Genomic DNA, 19,649 nt, shown 5'->3' on the forward strand with positions numbered 1-19,649 from the left:
GCCCTCCGCGGCCCGGGAGCGGATCCCGACGGCCGGTGCTGCCTGTGCTGGGGCATAAGCCCCGCCTGAAGCCTCTCGCCGGGGCGGGAGGTGCGGGCATGCCTCCGGTCAGGAGCATTTTTTAAATGCCCAGCTGGAAGCCAGCCTGGGCTTCCAGCTCCTCCGTGCCCAGCCGAGAGCCCCCGTCGGGGACCGGCCCCGCGCGGAGCCCGCACACCCCCGCAACCAGCGCCGCTGCGGCGCCGGCCGGCGGGAAGGAGGGAGGGAGTGCGGGGAAGCAGCCTCGCTCCCCCCGCGGAGCACAGACCCCCCCCCCGGTGCAGGGCGGGGGGGCGATGTAGCGAGGGGCTGAGCGGGCGGCGGCCCCGGCTGCGTCAGAGATGTGTAAACACCGCCGCGGTGCCCGCCGCTATTTAAGGGGCCGAGGCTGAATCTCCCCTGACTTCCCTGCCTGGGCACACACGGGACTCGCTACTCCCAACTCGAGTCGGACCTTGGGAAACCGCAGCGGAAAGGTAAGGAGCGTCTGTCACTCTGACGGCACCACTGCTGGGTGGGGAGGAGGGAGGCAAAGGAAAGGGGGATGCCTGGCACCTACCTGTGCGGCGGTTCTGAGGGCATCCCGCTGTTTGCCGAGCGAAAAGCACCAGGTCCACCGGGGAAAGAGTGATTCCGGACGCTCCCGACGGGCGCGGTCCCCAGCCCGGGGCGCGGGATGCGGGGAGAAGTGGTCTGGTCGGCGGTGGGCTCCCCACCGGGCAGGCTGGGAAGGGAAACAGCCAGCGGTGGTGAGATGTTGGCTTTGGAGTCGATAGCATGAACATGAATACATATATGTGTGTGTGTGTGCATGTAAAAAATACAGCAATCAGGGAGGTTGAAAGGATGCAGCTCACCTTCCGTTTCTAAGTACCCAGCCTAGATGGGTACATCACTAATAACCACGCTGGAATGACCTTATGAGCTTCTTCATTCATCTCCTAACAATACTTTAAAACTGCCATGTTTTATACATCACAAATGTTTTCAATCTAGTGTATGTGCTGGGCAAATAAACTTAATTTTATCCCCTTTTAAAATTAAAAGGCTAGGTTCAGTGTACTGTTAAAGCACTTAAATGATTCAAAAATTTTCATATAGCTGGGATATTTCATGTGTATTTATAAATGTAAATGACCCCATAGCATTAAGTACTAGGTAGTTTGTTTCTCCTAATAACTGGGAGTAATTTCTCTGTTTCCAGAAAAAATACTATTTCAGCTTATGTGATAAAACAATTTAGTAAACCAACATTGTTTTGCTTAGTACATGTTAAAATCTGAATTCTCTGTTTTATATGAAGAAGATTATTAAGTTGCACTTTATTTTTTACGGCTTTTGACTAAACAGCTTTTACCACCTCAGCTATTAGATCAAATGCTATGGGGCAGGGGTGTTAGATTTAGCTTTTTCTTTCCTTGGGACAAGTTTTTGTTTTTACTTTTTGTTGATGATGAGATGAAACCTCTCGAACACTGAAGTTCAACTCAGTGAAGGTTGGTAGAATATAGGCTCTTCATAAAACTTGTCAAAACTGAGTATCTGTAATAAGAGTAGGTTTTAATACAATGGCAAAATACTGAAATGTTTGAATCCTGAGACTTTTTTCACAGAGATGGATTCATCTCACTTAAGTTTTTATGAAATACAACTTCCAAAAAATAAAAGCAAATAAGAATTGAGTAGACTAGGGAGACATAGCACATACCACACCAGAAGAAACAAAATTAATTAACTGTATCCTCCTCTTATCAAGGGATATTTAGCTATTTACATACATGTTTTGCAACCTAAGACAGATCCCACAGCTAGCTACATTAAAAAAAGCCCAACAGAACCCCAATTTGCTCAGAAACCAGCACCCCCAATGGCAGAAGAAGTTAGGGACAGCATACAATGTAGTAAATCTGGTTGTTTTAACAGCCTTTTGTTCCCTTCCTCCCCAGCAATGTACAGAGGTATTTGCATCTGTGTGTTCCTGGCTGTGCTCTCGGTGAGCTGTTTCGGACAGCAAACCATGGGCTCGCACAATGGGAATCCCCTGGCTGCTGAGCTTGAGCAGAGCTTGACAGAACATCACCGGCATATCCGCGCCCCTTCGTCCACTGGGCCGCTAAAATCCATGGCACGGCTGGATGGAAGCATCGACCAAAGAGCCAACATTGGTGCCTTGCTGGCCAAGTATCTCCAGCAAGCCAGAAAAGGTACTGGGTATAGCCTGCTCACTGTGCTACTTCTGTGTTGGTGGCATTTCCTGCAGGGATACCTAGGTGTTAAGATAACCCCCTCATCATCTAACATGACTCCTAGAGAAGATAGGATTTAGATCTTGCCTGATTATTCCTGAAGTAGAGAGCTTTCCTTTATTTACTGCAAAACTCCTCCAAAAAAAAAAATTATTTGTACATAGCAGCCACTGACAGTGCCATGTACAGGTAACTGAGGAAGATGTCATCTACCTGTCAGGCTATAGTCCAGCTTTTATTTTTAACTACTATTTTCATAGTCTTATTATTTTGTTGGTATTTTCAGCATGTTATATCTCAGATAAAATACAGTAATTACATTTTCTTCAAACTTTTTCATTTAGCTAAACTCCTCTCTCCCCTTTTTAAATTTAGAAGAGCAGGAAAACTTTACTAAGCATAATGCAGACCAGATATCTAGCCTCACCTCAACCAGAAATACCTGTACCAGGGAAATCTTCTGAGTATTGGATTTTTCATATATTTGTTCCCAGAGGAAATTGCAAAAGTGTGAAAGCTTTTGAAACATCAAAACTCATGTTTATGAGTGTAATAACTAAAAACAGTGATAAGTAAAAGCACATTTCCTTCAAAACATGTCAATTGCTGATAGGGTTTTGGTCTCGGGCAGCCTGAGAATGCAATCTTGCAGTTACTTAAAACCTTCATGGCACTGTGCAACAAGGACATGAAGCACCAGTAGAGTAATGGTATTAAAGGGCTTAATTCTTATTATGAGATTTATTAATTACTTGAGGAAACAATTGTATTACATTAGAGAAAGAGTAAAGCTGTCCCTGCTGACATCTTGTCGTGTATATTTTATATAACACATGCCATCTGTGCTACTTGTAAAAATGAGGGCTCAAAATCATTGACCACTGAAACATCCCCAAGAAAACATTTTTCCTTTTGAACTGGCTCATCTCTGTATCGCTCTGTATCTCAACAGAGTAACACTATGGGCAGTTTGACTTCCAAGCTCAACAAAAGCCACTACTTGTGGAAGTTTCACTTCAGTCTGTCCCCTGTACTACAGGGAAAGAGGGCATCTAAGAAGGAAGGAGGACTTCAAGAGAAGCTAGTAATTAGGATTACCTGGACATACAGACATTGAGAAATTAATTCGCTCCCAGCCCTAGACTGTGCTTAGGATAAAGTTCACTTTTTATAGGGAAGAGCTTTCTCTGCTCCTGTCTCTCCACACAATGCAGATCATTTAACCCTTGCCTCTTGATAGCTTCATCGGTGACCTCTATGCTAGGCAAAGCTCTATGCTTACCTTTGGTGGTCTGCAATTAAGAGATGCTACGTGCATTTTTATGCATTACATATGCAGCCATACACACTCATCTGTGTACACAGAACAGAGACATATTACAAACAACAGAAAAAGAATAATTTTCAATGGAGCCTGAGAGATTTCATCTTATGTTAGCAATTTGCACCATATCCATTAAGGAACTTCTTTTAGCAGTTTATACAATTTAAAGGAAAGAGAATTCAGATATGAAATTCATTAATTGAGTGCTACTCTTAAAGCTGTTATTGAATAAGGATGTTATTGCAGGAGTCTACAAAGCAGAATCCTTGTTACTTTTCCCCAATTTAGTCATTGTTGCCCACCTACATGGAAACAGAACACTTCGTTCTAGTTTGTGTATCCATTATATACTCTTAAGTACCTGGCTGACATTTCCAAATAGTTTAACCAGATGAAGTGGAAAAAAATCCCTTCGGATTTAAGATGTCTTTTTGATAAATATTAATACAAAGGAGAATTTTCTATATATGTGTTATTGACATATATAATTAACTCTACGAAGTGTCTGCTAGCAGATGATGGAATCCTTGTGATGTGACTAGGCCAGCTGGACTCTGGTTTGTAGATGTTGTTGCTCATTAGAGAAGATTCAGAGGGACAAAAACTATTTACTTAATTTATAACGATGCATAGAGTGTTCCCATCGGAGCATTATATTCTCATTTAACATGAAGGTTCTGGGCAGTACTTCAGAAATATCTGCAGAACACTCTGTATTAGTCACTTCTAACCTGTCTAAACCATAACACTCAGTAGAAAATTCCATTTAGGGGGAAAGAGAGTCTGGGCTTTTGCTAGTGTTACCAGTCACCAGTGGTGGCATTTGCCCTTGTGATTAATAGAAATGCTGATTATGTACAGCATTTCCAGGTAAAACGGTGAGAGAGTTCAGTTCTCTGAAGGGATTAGGGCTTGATGGCAGCCTCGTAACTGAGCTGCTACAATTTTGAATATGTTTGCTGTACACTGATTCTGCAGTACCACAGGAAATCTACGGTGGTCTGAGAAAAGGTAATTAAGGTGCTGGTAACAAATAAACACTGTTTGTGACTCAAAGTTTCAGTTATATTCCTCTGCAGGCTTTCAGCATGAATCTGGCATGAGAGATGTTGTAGCTATCAAGTCAGCAACAGCACATTTACTATTGTCTAAGGAGCCCTTGCTAGACCAGAGCATAATGGCACCAGGGGAGCCTTTACAGCCCACAGGTCACGGCACAGGCTCAGATGTCTCTTAAGCACCAACATCTGAGTGATTGTTCTGCGCTGTCTTAGCCATGACTGGTTATAATGTTAAGGAGCCATTAACTTAATTACATTTTTTGAATTATGAATGTGAATTTCTAGGGTTTTTGAGCATTTAATGGTAGACATTCTTTTCTAGAGATAATTAAATTTGTTGTACTTTGTTTTAGGTAAACGTCTTACACACGGTGCTTTTTCTGTTGTTTTTGTACCTTCAACTCTCCTATCGCTCTGCAACTCCTAACAGAACAATGCAGTTGCTTTATGTTTTAGTGAGTCATGTTCATTATAAATCATTACATGAGGAAGACCTTGAAATATAAAAGCACAGAGTCCCCAGGGTTTCTTCAAAACACAAGAAACTGTAAGCAAGGGAATTGTGTAGATTTGGATCTGTGGGATTTTATTTGGGCTTCTTTTCCTTTTTGATCAGTTTAAGTATTCCCCAAGCCTCAGTCTGCACTGAGTATATTGAATCTGTTCCTCACTCAAGACTTAAGATAATCTAATTATCGGCATGTGTCAATTTTATCTGTTTTCAGGGAGTACAGACAGAAGTAATTTACCTTTCCCTGTATTTTTTAGTTACATCATACAGTGATGTGAAAATAGAGGATTGCAGCCCTTTTTTCAAAGCATAAATTCTCCTTGCAAATAATTTCTCTTTACCTTAAGCAAGGAAGACAGAAAGAATATGGCAAGATCATAGATCAGCATCTGACCTTGCTGTGAACAGAATTATGAAGGATTTGAATAAGCTGTTAAAAATCACCGACATAGTAATAAGCCCTGTATTATTCCAGCACTAGGTATCTTTAGCTATAAATTCCAGATACAACTTTCTCTGTTTCAGGACTATTCCCACTTTTCCACAAAACCTGGGATTGATAACTTTACCCTGCTTGTTACTGAACTTGCACTGTACTTACATCTATATCTCTTTAAGCAACATGGGACTGTGGTGTCTCAGGCTTCAGCCTGCTCTCAAGAAGAGGGTTATTTTGCATCTAGATCAACTCTCCCAATACCAGCAAGCAAGCATAGAGCCTTATAAAGAAGAGTGCAAAATAGTTTGGGCTCTCTAGTGAAAAAGGAAGGAAAAAGGAATAATGCATCCATATTCCTTCCTAGCAGACAGTAGCAGAATGCTCCTGCAGCAGGAAGGAGAAAATGATCTGTTTATTTTGCAATAGAAAAATCCAAGCCACTTAAAGGAAATATTACCAGCAATATTTCTCTTGATGTTTTCCCCAATGACACAATACAGACCATGTAATACAACTCTTATATCCAAGAGTTTCCATTATTGCAGACATCTGAGTACAAAACAGATCAGAAAATGGGTGAACTTGGATAATATGTCCACTCACTCTCTGCTCTCCCAAACATTTTTTCTTAAGGTTCCCCTGGAAGACTCTCAGTTATGGGAAACAGGGTACAGAGCATTGATCCTACTCACAGGATAAATGACAGAGACTACATGGGCTGGATGGATTTTGGACGCCGCAGTGCTGAAGAATATGAGTACTCTTCCTGAAGAACGGCAAACTATAGTAACAGAAAATCACACTCCCATGTCTGTACAGAAAGAGAGAAATCAATTTGTTGTCCTCTTCAAATCAGTGTTTTAAAATATTTAAAATCATGTATCTGATGTAAATTTTTCTGTAAGACTATTCAATGCAATATATACATATGCAGAATTTTCCAGAAAATGTTTTCTTTCTTTTGTGGTTTCTCATACATTGATACTATATTAAAATGATTTCACTTATCCCTTCTTGTCCTGTCACTGCATGTTGCTGGTGTCTTATTATAAAGAGAGGCAGGAAAATGCCTTCATTCTGCAATGTAAATATATTCCATGTATTGAGTAGTCAGACATTATCCCCTTTTCAGAGAAATCTTGTGTCAGTCCCAGTAGCTTTGAACTCTAGAGAACTTGTTCAAATATGAACACAGCAGCACTACTGCCAGAAGAGTTCAGCTAAATTCATGGCAACCCCATTTGAAAAGGACTGAGTTACACACTGGCCCACATGTTTGTAGTGAATAGCCAACAGTGCTGAAACTAAAAGAGGAATGACACCAACATGTTTCATCTTCTTGGCTTATTTATTTTCTATTGTGAACTCAATGTGAAAGTTCTGCTGATGGCTGCAAATCACAGAATAAACAGACCATTTTCTGCTGTGTGGTGAGACAAACATTCATTTGGGGAGAGGGTAAAGACAGGTCCCTGAACAGAGCAGGTGAACCTGAGGGGGAGGAGATATTGGAGCATAGTCACAGTATCCTGAAAGGAAAGAGGTAGCTCCCATCTATCACAGAGGCAGACTGAGTTGGCTATTGCCCACCGATGTGAGGAGAAGGAAGGAGGTTGTGCTCGGCCCTTACTGGGCACAAAGCAGGGCATAGAGCCCCACGTTCACAGCTGGGAAGTGATCCCTGCTTGCGCAAAACCAGCCCCCTGCCGTTCCTGCAGTCGCTTCTGCCTGCCTGTGGGCAGGCTGCATCAAGTGTTTTACCTGCACTCTCCTCCTCAACCACAGGTAAGCAACCTCTCCTGTGGCTCCTGGGTCTGCTTCAGCAGCTGGATCTCACATCTAAGCAATTCCCTAAACTGAAAAAGGAAGTGACTTTTGCATTGCATATTCCACACGGTTTCTCCTGATAGTGTTCACTGATACATAAAGGAAAGTATTTGTCACATGATGGAAAGCAGGTGCTTGCCAAAGGAAAGAGGCAAGTGAACATTTCAACAGCAATTTCTACAGCAGTTAATAGGTAAATACAATGCACAGAAAACAATACGCAGAAAATACTTCCACTAAACAAAAATGCTACTAAACCCAAGAAGACCGAGAAACAAACAAAAATGGATGTGGCAAGGGCTGAGCACAAAAACTCTTCAAGGAGCTGTTCCCAGCAGCAGCTGGGAGGCAGAGAGCACTGCAGAATCTGCAGTGAAAGGGAGACTCCAGCAAACAGTAACAGGAAGTTTTCTTCTCCAGTAACACCAAATATCCTTTTTTTGTGTGTGGATCTTGTATTGAAAATATGGAACTGCTTTTCTTCCTCTCAAGGTCCTTCCAGTCAACCACTTTCCAATCCACCTATTCTGGCTTTTTTTGATTCCTTTTCAAGTGTAACGAGTCTCAAAACACTTGAACTCTCCTTGGTTTTGATTACTGTTCACAAGGAAACAGTCCAAAGTGCCCATTTTTGCCCAAACTGTCAAACAAGAGATTAAAACCAATCAATCAATTTTTTTGGTCAAACTGAGGAAAATACAAATAAATAAATAAAAATAGATTGTAACATTTCCCACCAGTGATGTTTCCTTAAAAGTAACTTGTGAGAAAACCAAGATTCTGCTTTGATATCTTTTAAACTAATGTCAGGAAGTTCAAACAACAATTTAAAATGTTTCCATCCCTGGCTACTAAGTATGTAATATTGTAATGTTGCAGGGGAACTGGGGGTGGGTGATGTTACACATCAAGCCTTTCTACTGCAGAATGCTGTCATTAGGAGAAACCCCAAACATTTTCTTTTTCTTCCTACAGGCAGGTGGATGGAGGGGCAAAGATGTTCCCTCCCATTCCTCTCTCTTCTGAAGGTCTCTGAAAATGCCTATGAAGTGCAAGGCCCTTGGTGCAGTCAGGTGATGGTTTGGGGGGCTTTTACACGTTGCTCCCTCAGGACAGGGGCATCTTTTCCTTGCCTGACACACAAAAATGGTTTCACCACCTGGCTGCTCACAAGGCTCTCAGGTAAGAGAAGATGCCTGGCCCTGTCCTTTGTGGTGCAAAACTGCACTGTGAGAAAGACCACAGTCCTCCGGACAGCTCCAGGGACTTCACTACCCTTTCAGTGATCAAGATTGTGCCTTTCTGTATCCCCAAGAGGTGAATAACTTTCAAGGCACCATTTCCAAGCACAAAATAATGCTTCCACTCCTGCCCCCACTGTTGCATTTGGCCAGGCATATGCTCATTTTAAATCACAAAAATGCCAATTATAGAACAAGTAGTTTCACCTGTGAAATCTGCTTTTTCCTTGTGATACAATTGCAAGCAAAGTTTGTCTGGTTTTGAAAGTGATTGCAAGAAAATGCTATTTTTTTTTCTTGCCAGCCCACCACTAGCATGACATTTCTATGTAATCACATCTGCCACCTTTCTTGGATACCAGAGAGCTCCAGACAAAACTTGGTCTAATTTTTTTTTATAGTTGCTGAACATGCCAGTATTATTATTTAAGCTGTACCAGTACTATAAAGTTGACCAAGGGAACAATAGAATCATAGAATGGCTTGGGTTGGAAGGTACTTTTCAAGTCATCTAGTCCAAATTCACTGCAGTGAGCAGGGACGTCTTCAACTAGATCAGGTTGCTCAGAGCCTTTTCCAACCTGGCCTTGAATGTTCCCAGGGGTGGGTCATCTACCACCTCTCTGGGCAACCTGTGCCAGTGTTTTACCACTCTCATTGTAAAAAACTTCTTCCTTATGTCTAAATAAAGGGACTTGCAGTGACTTACCTGGCATCCAAATGGGGACTGAAAACATACATTCTTAATTCTGCCAGAGCCCCTCTTTACCACCTAATACCCAGCTCAGGACTAACATGGTTTTTCAGGTACTGCTAAGATACAAACTTGTACCCGCAGGTGACATCTCACAGGAGTAAGTGTTAAGAATTAAGAAGTTTGGGGGAAATTGCAGTAATTATCAAGAGGCACAGTGGCTCCAGGATCCTGAAGATAAGGGGCAGCTGGCTATTAGTGGTTCAGCAACATCATCCTCATCCTAAAAACATCTGTCATCTGCTCCTCTGGGAGCAGAGAAATTCCTCAGCTGAGAGAAGGTTTTAAAGCCTGCTGAGACACCACTCAGCTTCCAAGTGACCTGGGGGTGCTAACTGGAGCTAAACAGAGGGGGCAGCAAATCCGGTAAAGTCAAGCAGTCCTATTAGCTGCAATGCTCATCCCAGTCCTTTAGTGAAGCTGCAATGCTCATCCCAGTCCTTTAGTGAAGCTATTCTCCAGGTTGCCCTGTTTTAACCCAAGTGAAATGGCAGCTTTAGGGATGAAGGCCCTGTAGCTGGGTAGGAGCTCCTCGTGTCCAGCAAAGCTTTGGGCTGAGAAGGGCCCCTCAGATTTCAGCACACGCAGCAGCGCGTTGGCACAACCTCCTGGTGCTTATCTGGGAGGTGAGATTCCCGGCACTGCCAACTCTCTGACATTTAATTTAGCTTTGCTCAAATTCATCCTTATGAAAGCATGTGCATATATGTGCCAAATTAACACTGGGAAAACAGCAAATCCATACCTTCTTGCATTTAAAGTCAGTTTATTTTCTCCGTGCACTTGATTCATTTAGTTCTGTTCCAGCTTTATTAACTTAATTTCAGAACAGGCGCTGGGCAAATCTCCATGAACAGAGGGGCTTACTGCCAACCCCACGTAAATGAGTGAAGAAGAGCTTGTGGCTCTGCTTTTGCAGAGTCGTGCATACACGAGAGCTGTGAAAAGAGGGTGGAAGCAGCAAGTGCTCTTGTGGAAATGAAGGGAAACCCAGGTGAGAGAGGGAGCATCCATTCCCAGGGAAGGGGCAGTTCTCCCTCGAAGCTGGGGCAGCGTGTGAGGGATGCCAGTGCATCCTGAACAGTCTCATCTGACCTGGTATTTCATACAGAAACACGTGGATCCTGCTCTGCTCTCCCCTGCTTTGCTGCATCCATCCTTGCTGTATGTTGGCCAGTGACACATCACAGCCAGATGTTCCCAGCTGCAGCCCAGCTCTGCACATTTCAGCGAGCTGGAGAGCAAACCAGGCAGTCCCTCTCCAGGGCCTGAGAGGAGGAATTTACAAGTCAGACAAAATGAACATTTCATCATCCTAGAAGAGCAGCGAAAGGCTTCTCTCTGTGTTTGATTTTTTTATCCCCCAAGTTCACTAAAATTCTCTTAAAGAAAGAAAAAAATCTGTCTGTGTGCTTGTTAAAACTTTAATAGTTTCTAAGTACCTGTGTCGATGTAACAGCAATTGGATTCAGCACAGCTTGAAACCTATTTCAGCAGGACAAAAATCTCTGTAATCTTTTAAATACAAACATTATTGGCTTCTTGAGCATACACCATTCTCACATGAAAGCCCACTGCCTACGTTACAGCTAAGGACATTGCTAAACACAGGTAACTTTCAGGCCTTTTATTATTTTTCTTACTATTCTGCGCTCTCAATTGGCTTGTTAACTGAACTAAAGCAGGCCAGAACAGCACCCAGCAAGATGCCACAGCACAGCTGAACAAGGCTTCAACATGAACACAAGCTATAGGCAGCAGATCCTGTTTGTACCAAAGGAAAGCAGGACACATCTCACTGACATTGTTGGACTTTTCAATTCAATGAGAGTTGCCAACAAACGTGTTCTGGAAGTTGGGAGGAACTCTTAAACCTCTGTGCAGAACAGATTATGTTGTGGGGCCATCCAGCGCTTTGGACACATGCAAAAGGAAGGGGGAAAGAGTCTCAAAAGGCTGAAATACCAGTCTTGTCTCTCCAAAGAACATCCTGTGTGTCCACAACCCAGTCTTAAGACACACAGTCCTCAGCACCTCACCCTGCCCTCACCTCCAACCCAGCTTTCAGACGTGGATGACCACATTCCTTGCAGTAGTAAGGTGAAGATACATCCAGAAATGTTTCTGAGATACTCGGATACTGCAAGGATGGAGGACTATTTCACAGCAGAGGCACCAATTTATCAGCTATTTAGCTTTCCAAGGTTTAGTTTATGCAGTTGTTCTGTCCTGCTTTGAAATTGGCCAAGTACATTAAATATATTGGCTGAGTTTCCAGATAGCTCATGCTGTGTCAGCTACCCTGTGGTGTAAATTACTATCCTGAAGGAGAAACTTCCCAAATATTAGCATTGTTTCCAGAAACAGAAACTGTTCTTCTTCCAAAATCCACTGAAATCTCTAGGGTGAAACATTTCAGAGAGAATAATCCCGCCCTCCAAGAGACTTCCTATCCTTACACAACCTCCAGTTGCTCCTTTTGTACCTTGAGGAGTTTGACCTGACTCAGTTTTGATTCCCCTTGACCTCAGAGGGCTGCACTTATTCCCTCTTTAGTTTGCCTTTGGCCTTCTTTGTTCTATCAGTTTTCCTTTCTCAGGAGCACAACCTTGAAGCCCAGTTCTTCTGTAGGGCCTTCAGTGAATACTAAAGCTCTGAATTTTCATGGTTGTTTAAACCCAGCTTTCCTTAGAGCTCCAGACCTTTGGGAAAGCTGAGTTTATAATTCATCTTCAGAGACATGATAGCCTGAAAATTGCTAAATCCACATGCACTCACTTATTAAATACCATTGCTGTTCACTTAGCTGGCACAGAAGATGCATATCTCCAAACACAGCATTACATGCATCCTTCTGGATACTTTTTTATAAGTCATAAAATTACAGTATTACAACGAATTTGTTTAAGCCCTGAAAGAATATTTGAAAGCATTTATACAACTAACAGCTCTCTCTAGAAACTGGTGCAGGAGTTGGGTTTCTGCAGGGCTCCCAGCACAGCAGCAGCCAGGTTGACATAGAACCATACCAGGAAATGCATTTTGCTCAGCTTAATTTTCATCACTTGTACTACTGCCTTCCAGACCTTCTTGGGGGCAATCAAATAATTTTACCTTCCCATTTTCTGTTGCATATTCATTTTCTTTGCCATTCCCAGCTCATACGCCATGGTAACTTGTTCCCTGATTGCATCATCAACAAGCTCAGGGCTTGAGCTTCTGACCAAGGCAACAATTGGAGGGATCCAGGAACTGGACTTTCAGGGCTGCATCTTCACTCCCAAGGGCCCAGGAAGGTACCGTATGAGGCTATAAGCGCCTGACTTTGTCCACTGTAATATCCAGATAAAACACATAAGCTTCTAAAAAAAGGATTTATCTTGTCTGAATTACTCTTCAAAATCTTATTTTTTAGCTATAATAGGAAAAAATATCTTCCTCGTAATGCTCATAGCTTAATACTACAGTTTTGCAATAAGAGACATGCAGGCAGAACTTACGATTGCAAAGCACTCCAATTTAGGTGGGAGTCCTTCTATGGTCGTATCTCTGACTGAGAATACTTGCTTTTTAAAGGGGGCAGGACAGATCCAGTCCAAATGGTCCAAACAATATCCTGATACAGTATAGCCTGGAGAAAGACTTTTTACAGAGAACCGGAGAGGGACTTTTACAAAGGCATGTAGTGATAGGACAAGGACTAATGGCTTTAACCAAGAGTAGGTTTAGATTAGATATTAGGAAAAAATTCTTTACTGTGAGGGTGACGAGGCACTGGCACAGACAAGCTTTGGATGCCCCATCCTTGGAAGTGTTCAAGGCCAGGTTGGATGGGGCTCTGTGCAACCTGGTCTAGTGAAAGCTGTCCCTGCCTATGGCAGAGGAGTTAGAACTAGATGATCTTTAAGGTCCTTTCCAACCCAAACCATTCTATGATGATTCTATGATTTATCATTAACAGAATGCGGTTTTCTCCAAGCAGAACTCTTCTCTTTTTAAACCTTAAGCATTGACCTTCATTAGTAAGTCCCACAACAAGTATTCCTGAGGGCTTCCCTCCTTGCTCTTCTGAGCATCTGCAGTGGTTTCCAGATTTCCTTCCTATTTCACGTGTACACACCCTTCTGTAAGTTAACTGAATCCCAAATCCTACTCATGGGAAAGCTGCAGGCACCCTACTTATCAGCCTCAGCTCCCCTCTTCCCTGGATTGGCACTTGCTCTTCGGTCCCCAGGCAAGGAGAGCCACATGCACAGTGCTAGTCCTCCCTGGATCCCTCCCATTAACCATTAACTTCCTGATCACGAGTTTCTCTCAGCCTTGGAGCTGGGTAGAGAGAAAGGATGAGTCTCTGTACTCACTGACATAGTACCTGGATGTGCCCAGCATGGCATCAGCCTTTCTCACAGCTGGTGTATGGTGCTGTGTCATACTAATGCAAGCCCTTCACAAGTTCATTTTGGCATTACTGGTATCCCAAATTCTCTCTGTAGCAAGTGTGATATAAATGGTACTATTTTTCTCTAAACCTCAAACACACGTTCCTCTCCTCAATGTATGAGGCTACCTAATCTTTCTAGGAATTATTACCTGACTACTCCCTCCTCCAGGGAGCTTTTACCACTACTTAGCTTTCGCCATGTGTGAAGTTTTTTATTTCTCCATATCTGGTGTTTAATAAGTGTGTTGTTCCCTCCCTCAGTAGTGAAGATTCTAGATAACAGCAGACCTCACCTCTGTCTCAGCAGGAAAACACAGGATGTTTCCTCCTTAACTCTGTACTTTCACATTTTGTTACTACGGGTTTTGTATCATATTAGGCTAAAGAATCCACATGCTTCTCCCCCTCAAAATACAGAAACCACACAACACCAATTCTGCTTTCTTGGAATTCAAATAGAAATAAACCCCCACATTTAGTTCTATGCTCTTTCTTTTGACCCAAACTTCACCTGTTCCAGCTATCTGAAAACTTTTCAATCATTTCTCTAAGAATTTAAAAAACTAAACCTGGTGATCACCTCTTAGTTTGCTTTGACTGAGAGATGACAGCAAGGGATCAAGGTGGAAAATTTATCACCTTAAGAGAACGAGAAAAAAATTGAATAATACACAACAGTGCAATTTTTCTGTTATTTTATTGATATTAGTGAAGAAAAAATTAAGTTTCATCTTTCTGATGTGTTACAATAGCTTTCTCTGGTGGGTGGACAGCTCTTACTGCTTATTCAAAGGCTAAATACTTCCAATTGCATGATTAACTTCTACACTTTAAGTTCTCATATGGTATTGCTTTCTTCCTCTGGGTATATAAAATGGTCCATTAAGTCCATATTTTTTTTTCAGAATCAACTGTTATTCTATCTACTGGTTTAAGATATATTCAAATAAAAAGATACTTAAATTTACTTGCAATAAGTGCACACATACAACAGCAAACAGAGCTGATGGCATTTTACTAAAACATTGTAGGTTCACAGAATAAATAGTTTTCAAACACATGCTGTAACTGACCGATGTGTTTTTTTTTCTTTCTCAAAAAATATCCTTAGTGTCCATAGCACTACTGCAACTACTTCATTCAGAAAAAAACAAACCACCCACCTATCTCTCATCACAAAGACTAAAAGACAGTTTCATTTATACAAGAAATTATCAGTGCTAATAATTTAGTAACAGTCTGGTACAAACGGCAATTCATGGCAATTATGTGTAGTGTGATAATGGCAACAAACGGGGAGCTTGATTTAGATGTCACAAGAAGTGCAAGGAAAAGAAAGTGGATGCTAAACCCTCCCCGCTTCCCTCCTCTCCATCCCCTCTTCCAACAAAAAATGTATGTCTCAGGTCTGCTTTAGAAACAAGCTCTCTCCAGTTTGTTCCAGTTCCAAGGTATTTTAGCTCTTTCTACAAGCACCCAGCAGAAGTTTGGGAGGAACAGAGAAAAAATTGTGATATAGTTAGGATTGCCTGGCAACTAAAGGTTGTGTAAGGTGTTTTGTTTCCTTTCTGAAAAGGCAGGGAGTTATATGTTTGCTATTGGTAGGTGCTTTTTCAGCTTAAAAACACTGTGAAAATAAAGTGTTTCCCATAATTTTACCTATACTAAGGTCCAACTTAGTTTCTCTGAAAAAAGAACACAGAAAATCGGTATGGAATATTCTCACCCTGCTTACAAGGCCATGGTCTTTGACATGAATAAAACATGAAGATCAGCACCAGGACTGCAAGTTGCTCTTTCCAGCCTGTACCATTCCGTTACTAAATGTTTTCTGTGATTCTCTGCTGAGGTTTCAAGGATGCACCTTTTCCTAATACTGGTTTTGCTACATGTTCTTTTATAACATTCTTATCTGTCAATCTGTTCCACAACTTTGACTTCTAGAAAGTCATTGCCTTGTTTACCTCACAAGTTGTGAGAACTCTTTTCTTTGGGGGCACTGACAAAGCGTGTTTCAGTGGCAGCAACACATAGTAAAGCATTTTCCCTTCCACAATCCAGTGCAGCATTGAAAAAGAAAACAAAAACAAAAAAACAAATGAAAAAAAATGACAAAACCAACCAAACAAACAAAAAAAAGAAGTTGCACAGAGTGTAAGCATGCCAAATGAAACAGTGGTGGTAGAAATATGTCACTATTCCAGGTACCCAGTAGGCCTGCTGACCTCAACCCAGTATTAGTTCAAGTTTATAATTTTGGGGAGGAGGCAAATACAGAACAGGAAAAAAAAAGAAGTTTCATCCATTCAGGCATAATAGCCAGGCACGCCAATAACTCAGCTCAACTCATCTACAGAGGCAAAATTAAAACTACCATGTTAAACTGAGTGCTTTTTTCAGTATTTAATGAAGCACAAATGCTCCCATGCTTCAAGTGATGTAATGAGAGGTCTCACATAACACATTCAATAGCTTCCCATGCACCTTTGACTCAAGTGAGGCTAGCTACAGAATTCATGTTTTTCTAGTCAAGTTACTTTTTGTTGGTTTTGCTCTTTTGTTTTTTTCAGTGCATCTAAAAAAAAACCTTTTCAAAAGGTTAGCAAGTTAACCTTAATACAGCAATCATAACATAGAGCCTTTTGCACTCAATTGAACAGTAAAATAATCCAATTAGTTACAATAGATCTGGTACATATTTACACGTTTTATACAAAGTTTACACATTTCTCCCATTAGGCACGAAGTTGATTTGTCAAACTCAAGAGGCAATGAAGGGGTGGTAGGGGAAGGAAAGGGAGATTGGAGAAAGAATCTGAGTATTTTCATTTAAAAAGACTAGCTGTAAAAATAAAGTCCTTCATCGTAAGCTAGTTTGCTTCGGGAGCTTTGTTCCCATGAGGATCCCCGAAGTGAGAGATGTCGGGCCTTTCATCTGCATGCTGGAACCCACCATGGTGGGGAAGCTCCGATTCCTTCGGATGCCAGTGTTCAGCTGGATGCCTCCGATGGCACTGGTCACAGCAGGGCAGCCCAATGGGAGACCATCTGGTGCCAGGCCTCCAGGAACAAGGGCCCTCACTGGTCCCTGTGCCCCACAGAGAAGAGGTCCCTGGTCATCAGTTAAAGGAGGAGCTGATGTTTGCCCTGAACTCACAACTTTGGCGATACCAAATCTCTTGACTTTGTCCACGAGATTAAGGTTGGAAACAGACACATCAGTCTGGCTCTCACTGTTCCTGATGTTCTTTTTATTCCTCACCTCCTTCAAGATGGAACTAGCAGGCTTCGAAGCCAAGAAGTTGTCATAAGGTGGGCTGGTGCACTTGAACTCAAAAGATGGAGGGGAAGAAGAAGGTGTCTGCATAGGTGAGTTTGGCGGAGTGGAAGGAATGATGGCCATTTTAGGGGAGTACGTGTTCAGCAGGGTGCTCCTGCTGGCTCTGTCCCAGCTCTGTGGATTGTACACTGCTGCTGAGATGCCCCTTTCCTTCAGCAGCCATACCAGCCCCAGAGATGTGCTCATTGTCGTCGTGGATTCACGGAGGTTGGTGAAGGACTCAGCCAAACTCAGACGCCGAGGAGTGCAGGGAGTAGCCACCGGGGTGCCTTTCAAATTGCTAATGCTGCCACAAGCTGGAGTAGGTGCTGCGTTAAGGCTGAAAGCAAAGGAGCAGTCAAATTATTCTCTCTGGCAGGGAATTAAAACTTAGTGCAAGCAAGATTTTTAACCCTGAGCAGGGCCTTCTATCCATTTGGAGAGTGCACAGGACACTGACAGTTCCCAGCCCCTCACAAATGTGATTACAAGAGCAAAAACATTGTATCTTACAAAACACATCCCCACTTTGCACACTTCACAACCCAGTCTCATGGAATTAATGCAATCTGCAACAGCCAGCATCACGTTCCTTCTATAAACTATTCACAGGTTTGTAATCAACACCTTCAATTTTTCTTCCTGACCTACTGTCACAACTCCCAGTTGCTTCTGTGAGATAAAGAAATGGTATAAGCAAGACATGTACTTTCTATTGTCATTTTTGAGCACAGAGAACTGCCACTCCTAGTTCTGCTGGGTCATAGGATAGAGTGGCAAGAGAGAAGGGGAATTTATTTGCTATAGAAGTATTTGTAGAAAAGCTGTTGGAAGTTGGAACTGCCACCAACATGCACTTCTGTAAGGTTAAACCCTTCTTCCCTTCTTATGTTGAATTTGCTTTCACTGAAGGGGAATGAGATGGGGATCTGCCTTTTGATGGAGATGTACAATGGTACGAATAGTCAACAGAAGTGATAAGAAAAATCCAGTCAAGCTCTTGTCAACTGGCCCACGGGTAACTGGTAACTCAGCAGCAAACCGAGCATGACAAAGAACCATTCTACAGTTAATTTGGTAAAACAATTTTTATAGTTTGAAACAGTGCTAAATTGCACCCCAATTCGACTTCTTTCTTCTCAAAACATGTACAGGCAGAGGATAAGAAAATATTAAATGGCAATAATCTACATATTTAGAACAAGGGCCATACATTACATACTTATGTTTAGTGCTATCTTATAGCACTTTGTTTTCTTAAGCACACTACTGTTAGTTACTAGGGGTTGGGAATTCTTGAAGCATATCAAATAGCACCTAGTAGACTGCCCTCACCCCACAAGCTGCTCAGCTAAACGAACACAGACTTAATACAGTACTTATTTCCAAAGAATAACCACAAATGAGATATTCCAAATCCTTTGTGCCACAGTGTGAGATCTCATGAACAGGTTGGACTGTTTCTGGCACTACAGTGCCATCCTTAAAAGACTTGTTTCTAATAGATCAGGTTGGCCACAGCACGTTTACTTATTGTCATAGGTTTACTTGTTCTAAAAATCCTTTCCCTTGTCCCACTGTAAAGGAAGGATGGTGAACGGGGAGGGGGAAGGGGTGATTGACTATACAAAAGAACTAGCTGGCTGACCTGCATTCCAGATTAATGGCCCATCAAAAACTGCGGGGGGGGGGGGGGGGGGGGAGAGGAGTTTTTCTCCTCCTCTCCTTACAATCAGGGGATACTTCATTTTTTGCCTTAACGGGGGCAAGGTGTGTTGGAAAAGCTCGGAGGCCATTTTGCTGTCGACCTGGCTGCTTTCCAGCCTCAGTTTGCCTGCGCGCTGCACTGCCCCAGCCCGAATCTGCTCAGAATTCATCAGAGAGTTTGTGCTCATCGAAGAAAAAAAGGGGAGTCCTGATCTAGCAGGAAGGAAACCGCCCCTTTTTTCCCCTGTTCCCCTTCCCCTCCTTGGTGGTGGTGGGAAATCTCCATTTTCCGGCTTCTCCTGAGATCTGGAGCCCCCACGTGGCTACAGCCGGAGCCCAACAGCGCCCCCTGCTGACCAACACCAAGCACTGCAGGTTCTGCACCTCCAGTGATGCAACAGCACCCCCTGCCAACCGTGATTAGAATCGCGCTAGAAGACAGAGAAGTATCAAACTGTGTCCTTTTTGAAGGGGACTTTTGGGTACAGGATTATTGTTTAGTTGTTTTTATGTTCTGTTACTGTTTTTGCCAATATACATATATCCCTTAATAAAGGGTTGTTATTTCTTCCTTTTTCCATACTTCCTTGACTGAAGTCTCTTAATTTCGGACATAAAATTGCTGAGAGAGAGGAGTTTGGTCTATCTCATAACTCATCCTCAGCAAAACACTCCAGTCTCTTTAAACTGAGACACATACAGATAATTTCCACTCAAAATTTATGCCAGTCCAGGCTACA

At 42.5% G+C, this 19,649-nt stretch overlaps 2 protein-coding genes across 8 annotated transcripts in view; one reads left to right on the plus strand and one right to left on the minus strand.

Annotated features, from left to right (window-relative positions):
* Positions 1-334: 334 nt before the first annotated feature.
* On the plus strand, positions 335-6,642 carry CCK (cholecystokinin). Its single transcript, XM_027675588.1, has 3 exons — positions 335-515; positions 1,986-2,243; positions 6,254-6,642. Exons 2-3 carry the CDS (start codon positions 1,988-1,990, stop codon positions 6,388-6,390), a joined length of 393 nt encoding a protein of 130 aa, XP_027531389.1. The 5' UTR covers positions 335-515; positions 1,986-1,987; the 3' UTR covers positions 6,391-6,642.
* A 7,919-nt stretch (positions 6,643-14,561) lies between these two features.
* The window catches only part of TRAK1 (trafficking kinesin protein 1), a 129,156-nt gene continuing 124,068 nt past the window's right edge, over positions 14,562-19,649 (minus strand). For 5 of the 7 annotated variants that reach the window (XM_027675594.1, XM_027675591.1, XM_027675590.1 and 2 more), the window contains one exon: positions 14,562-17,542. In XM_027675594.1, the coding sequence (XP_027531395.1) occupies positions 16,744-17,542 (799 nt within the window). In that variant the 3' untranslated portion in view covers positions 14,562-16,743. The remainder of the gene's footprint in view (positions 17,543-19,649) is intronic. The other 2 variants (XM_027675595.1, XM_027675596.1) reach the window with 1 other exon arrangement.

Source organism: Neopelma chrysocephalum, unplaced genomic scaffold (genome assembly GCF_003984885.1).
Source record: "Neopelma chrysocephalum unplaced genomic scaffold, ASM398488v2 Primary Assembly neopelma1_26, whole genome shotgun sequence".
In the NCBI taxonomy this organism is placed as follows: Eukaryota; Metazoa; Chordata; class Aves; order Passeriformes; family Pipridae; genus Neopelma; species Neopelma chrysocephalum.

What these genes read in the sequence shown, in the direction of transcription:
- CCK (XM_027675588.1), top strand. Translation starts at nt 1,988, where the DNA reads ATGTACAGAGGTATTTGCATCTGTGTGTTCCTGGCTGTGCTCTCGGTG. An exon ending in TCTCCAGCAAGCCAGAAAAG is followed by an intron (nt 2,244 to 6,253) that starts GTACTGGGTATA and finishes TTTTTTCTTAAG; the next exon opens with GTTCCCCTGGAAGACTCTCA.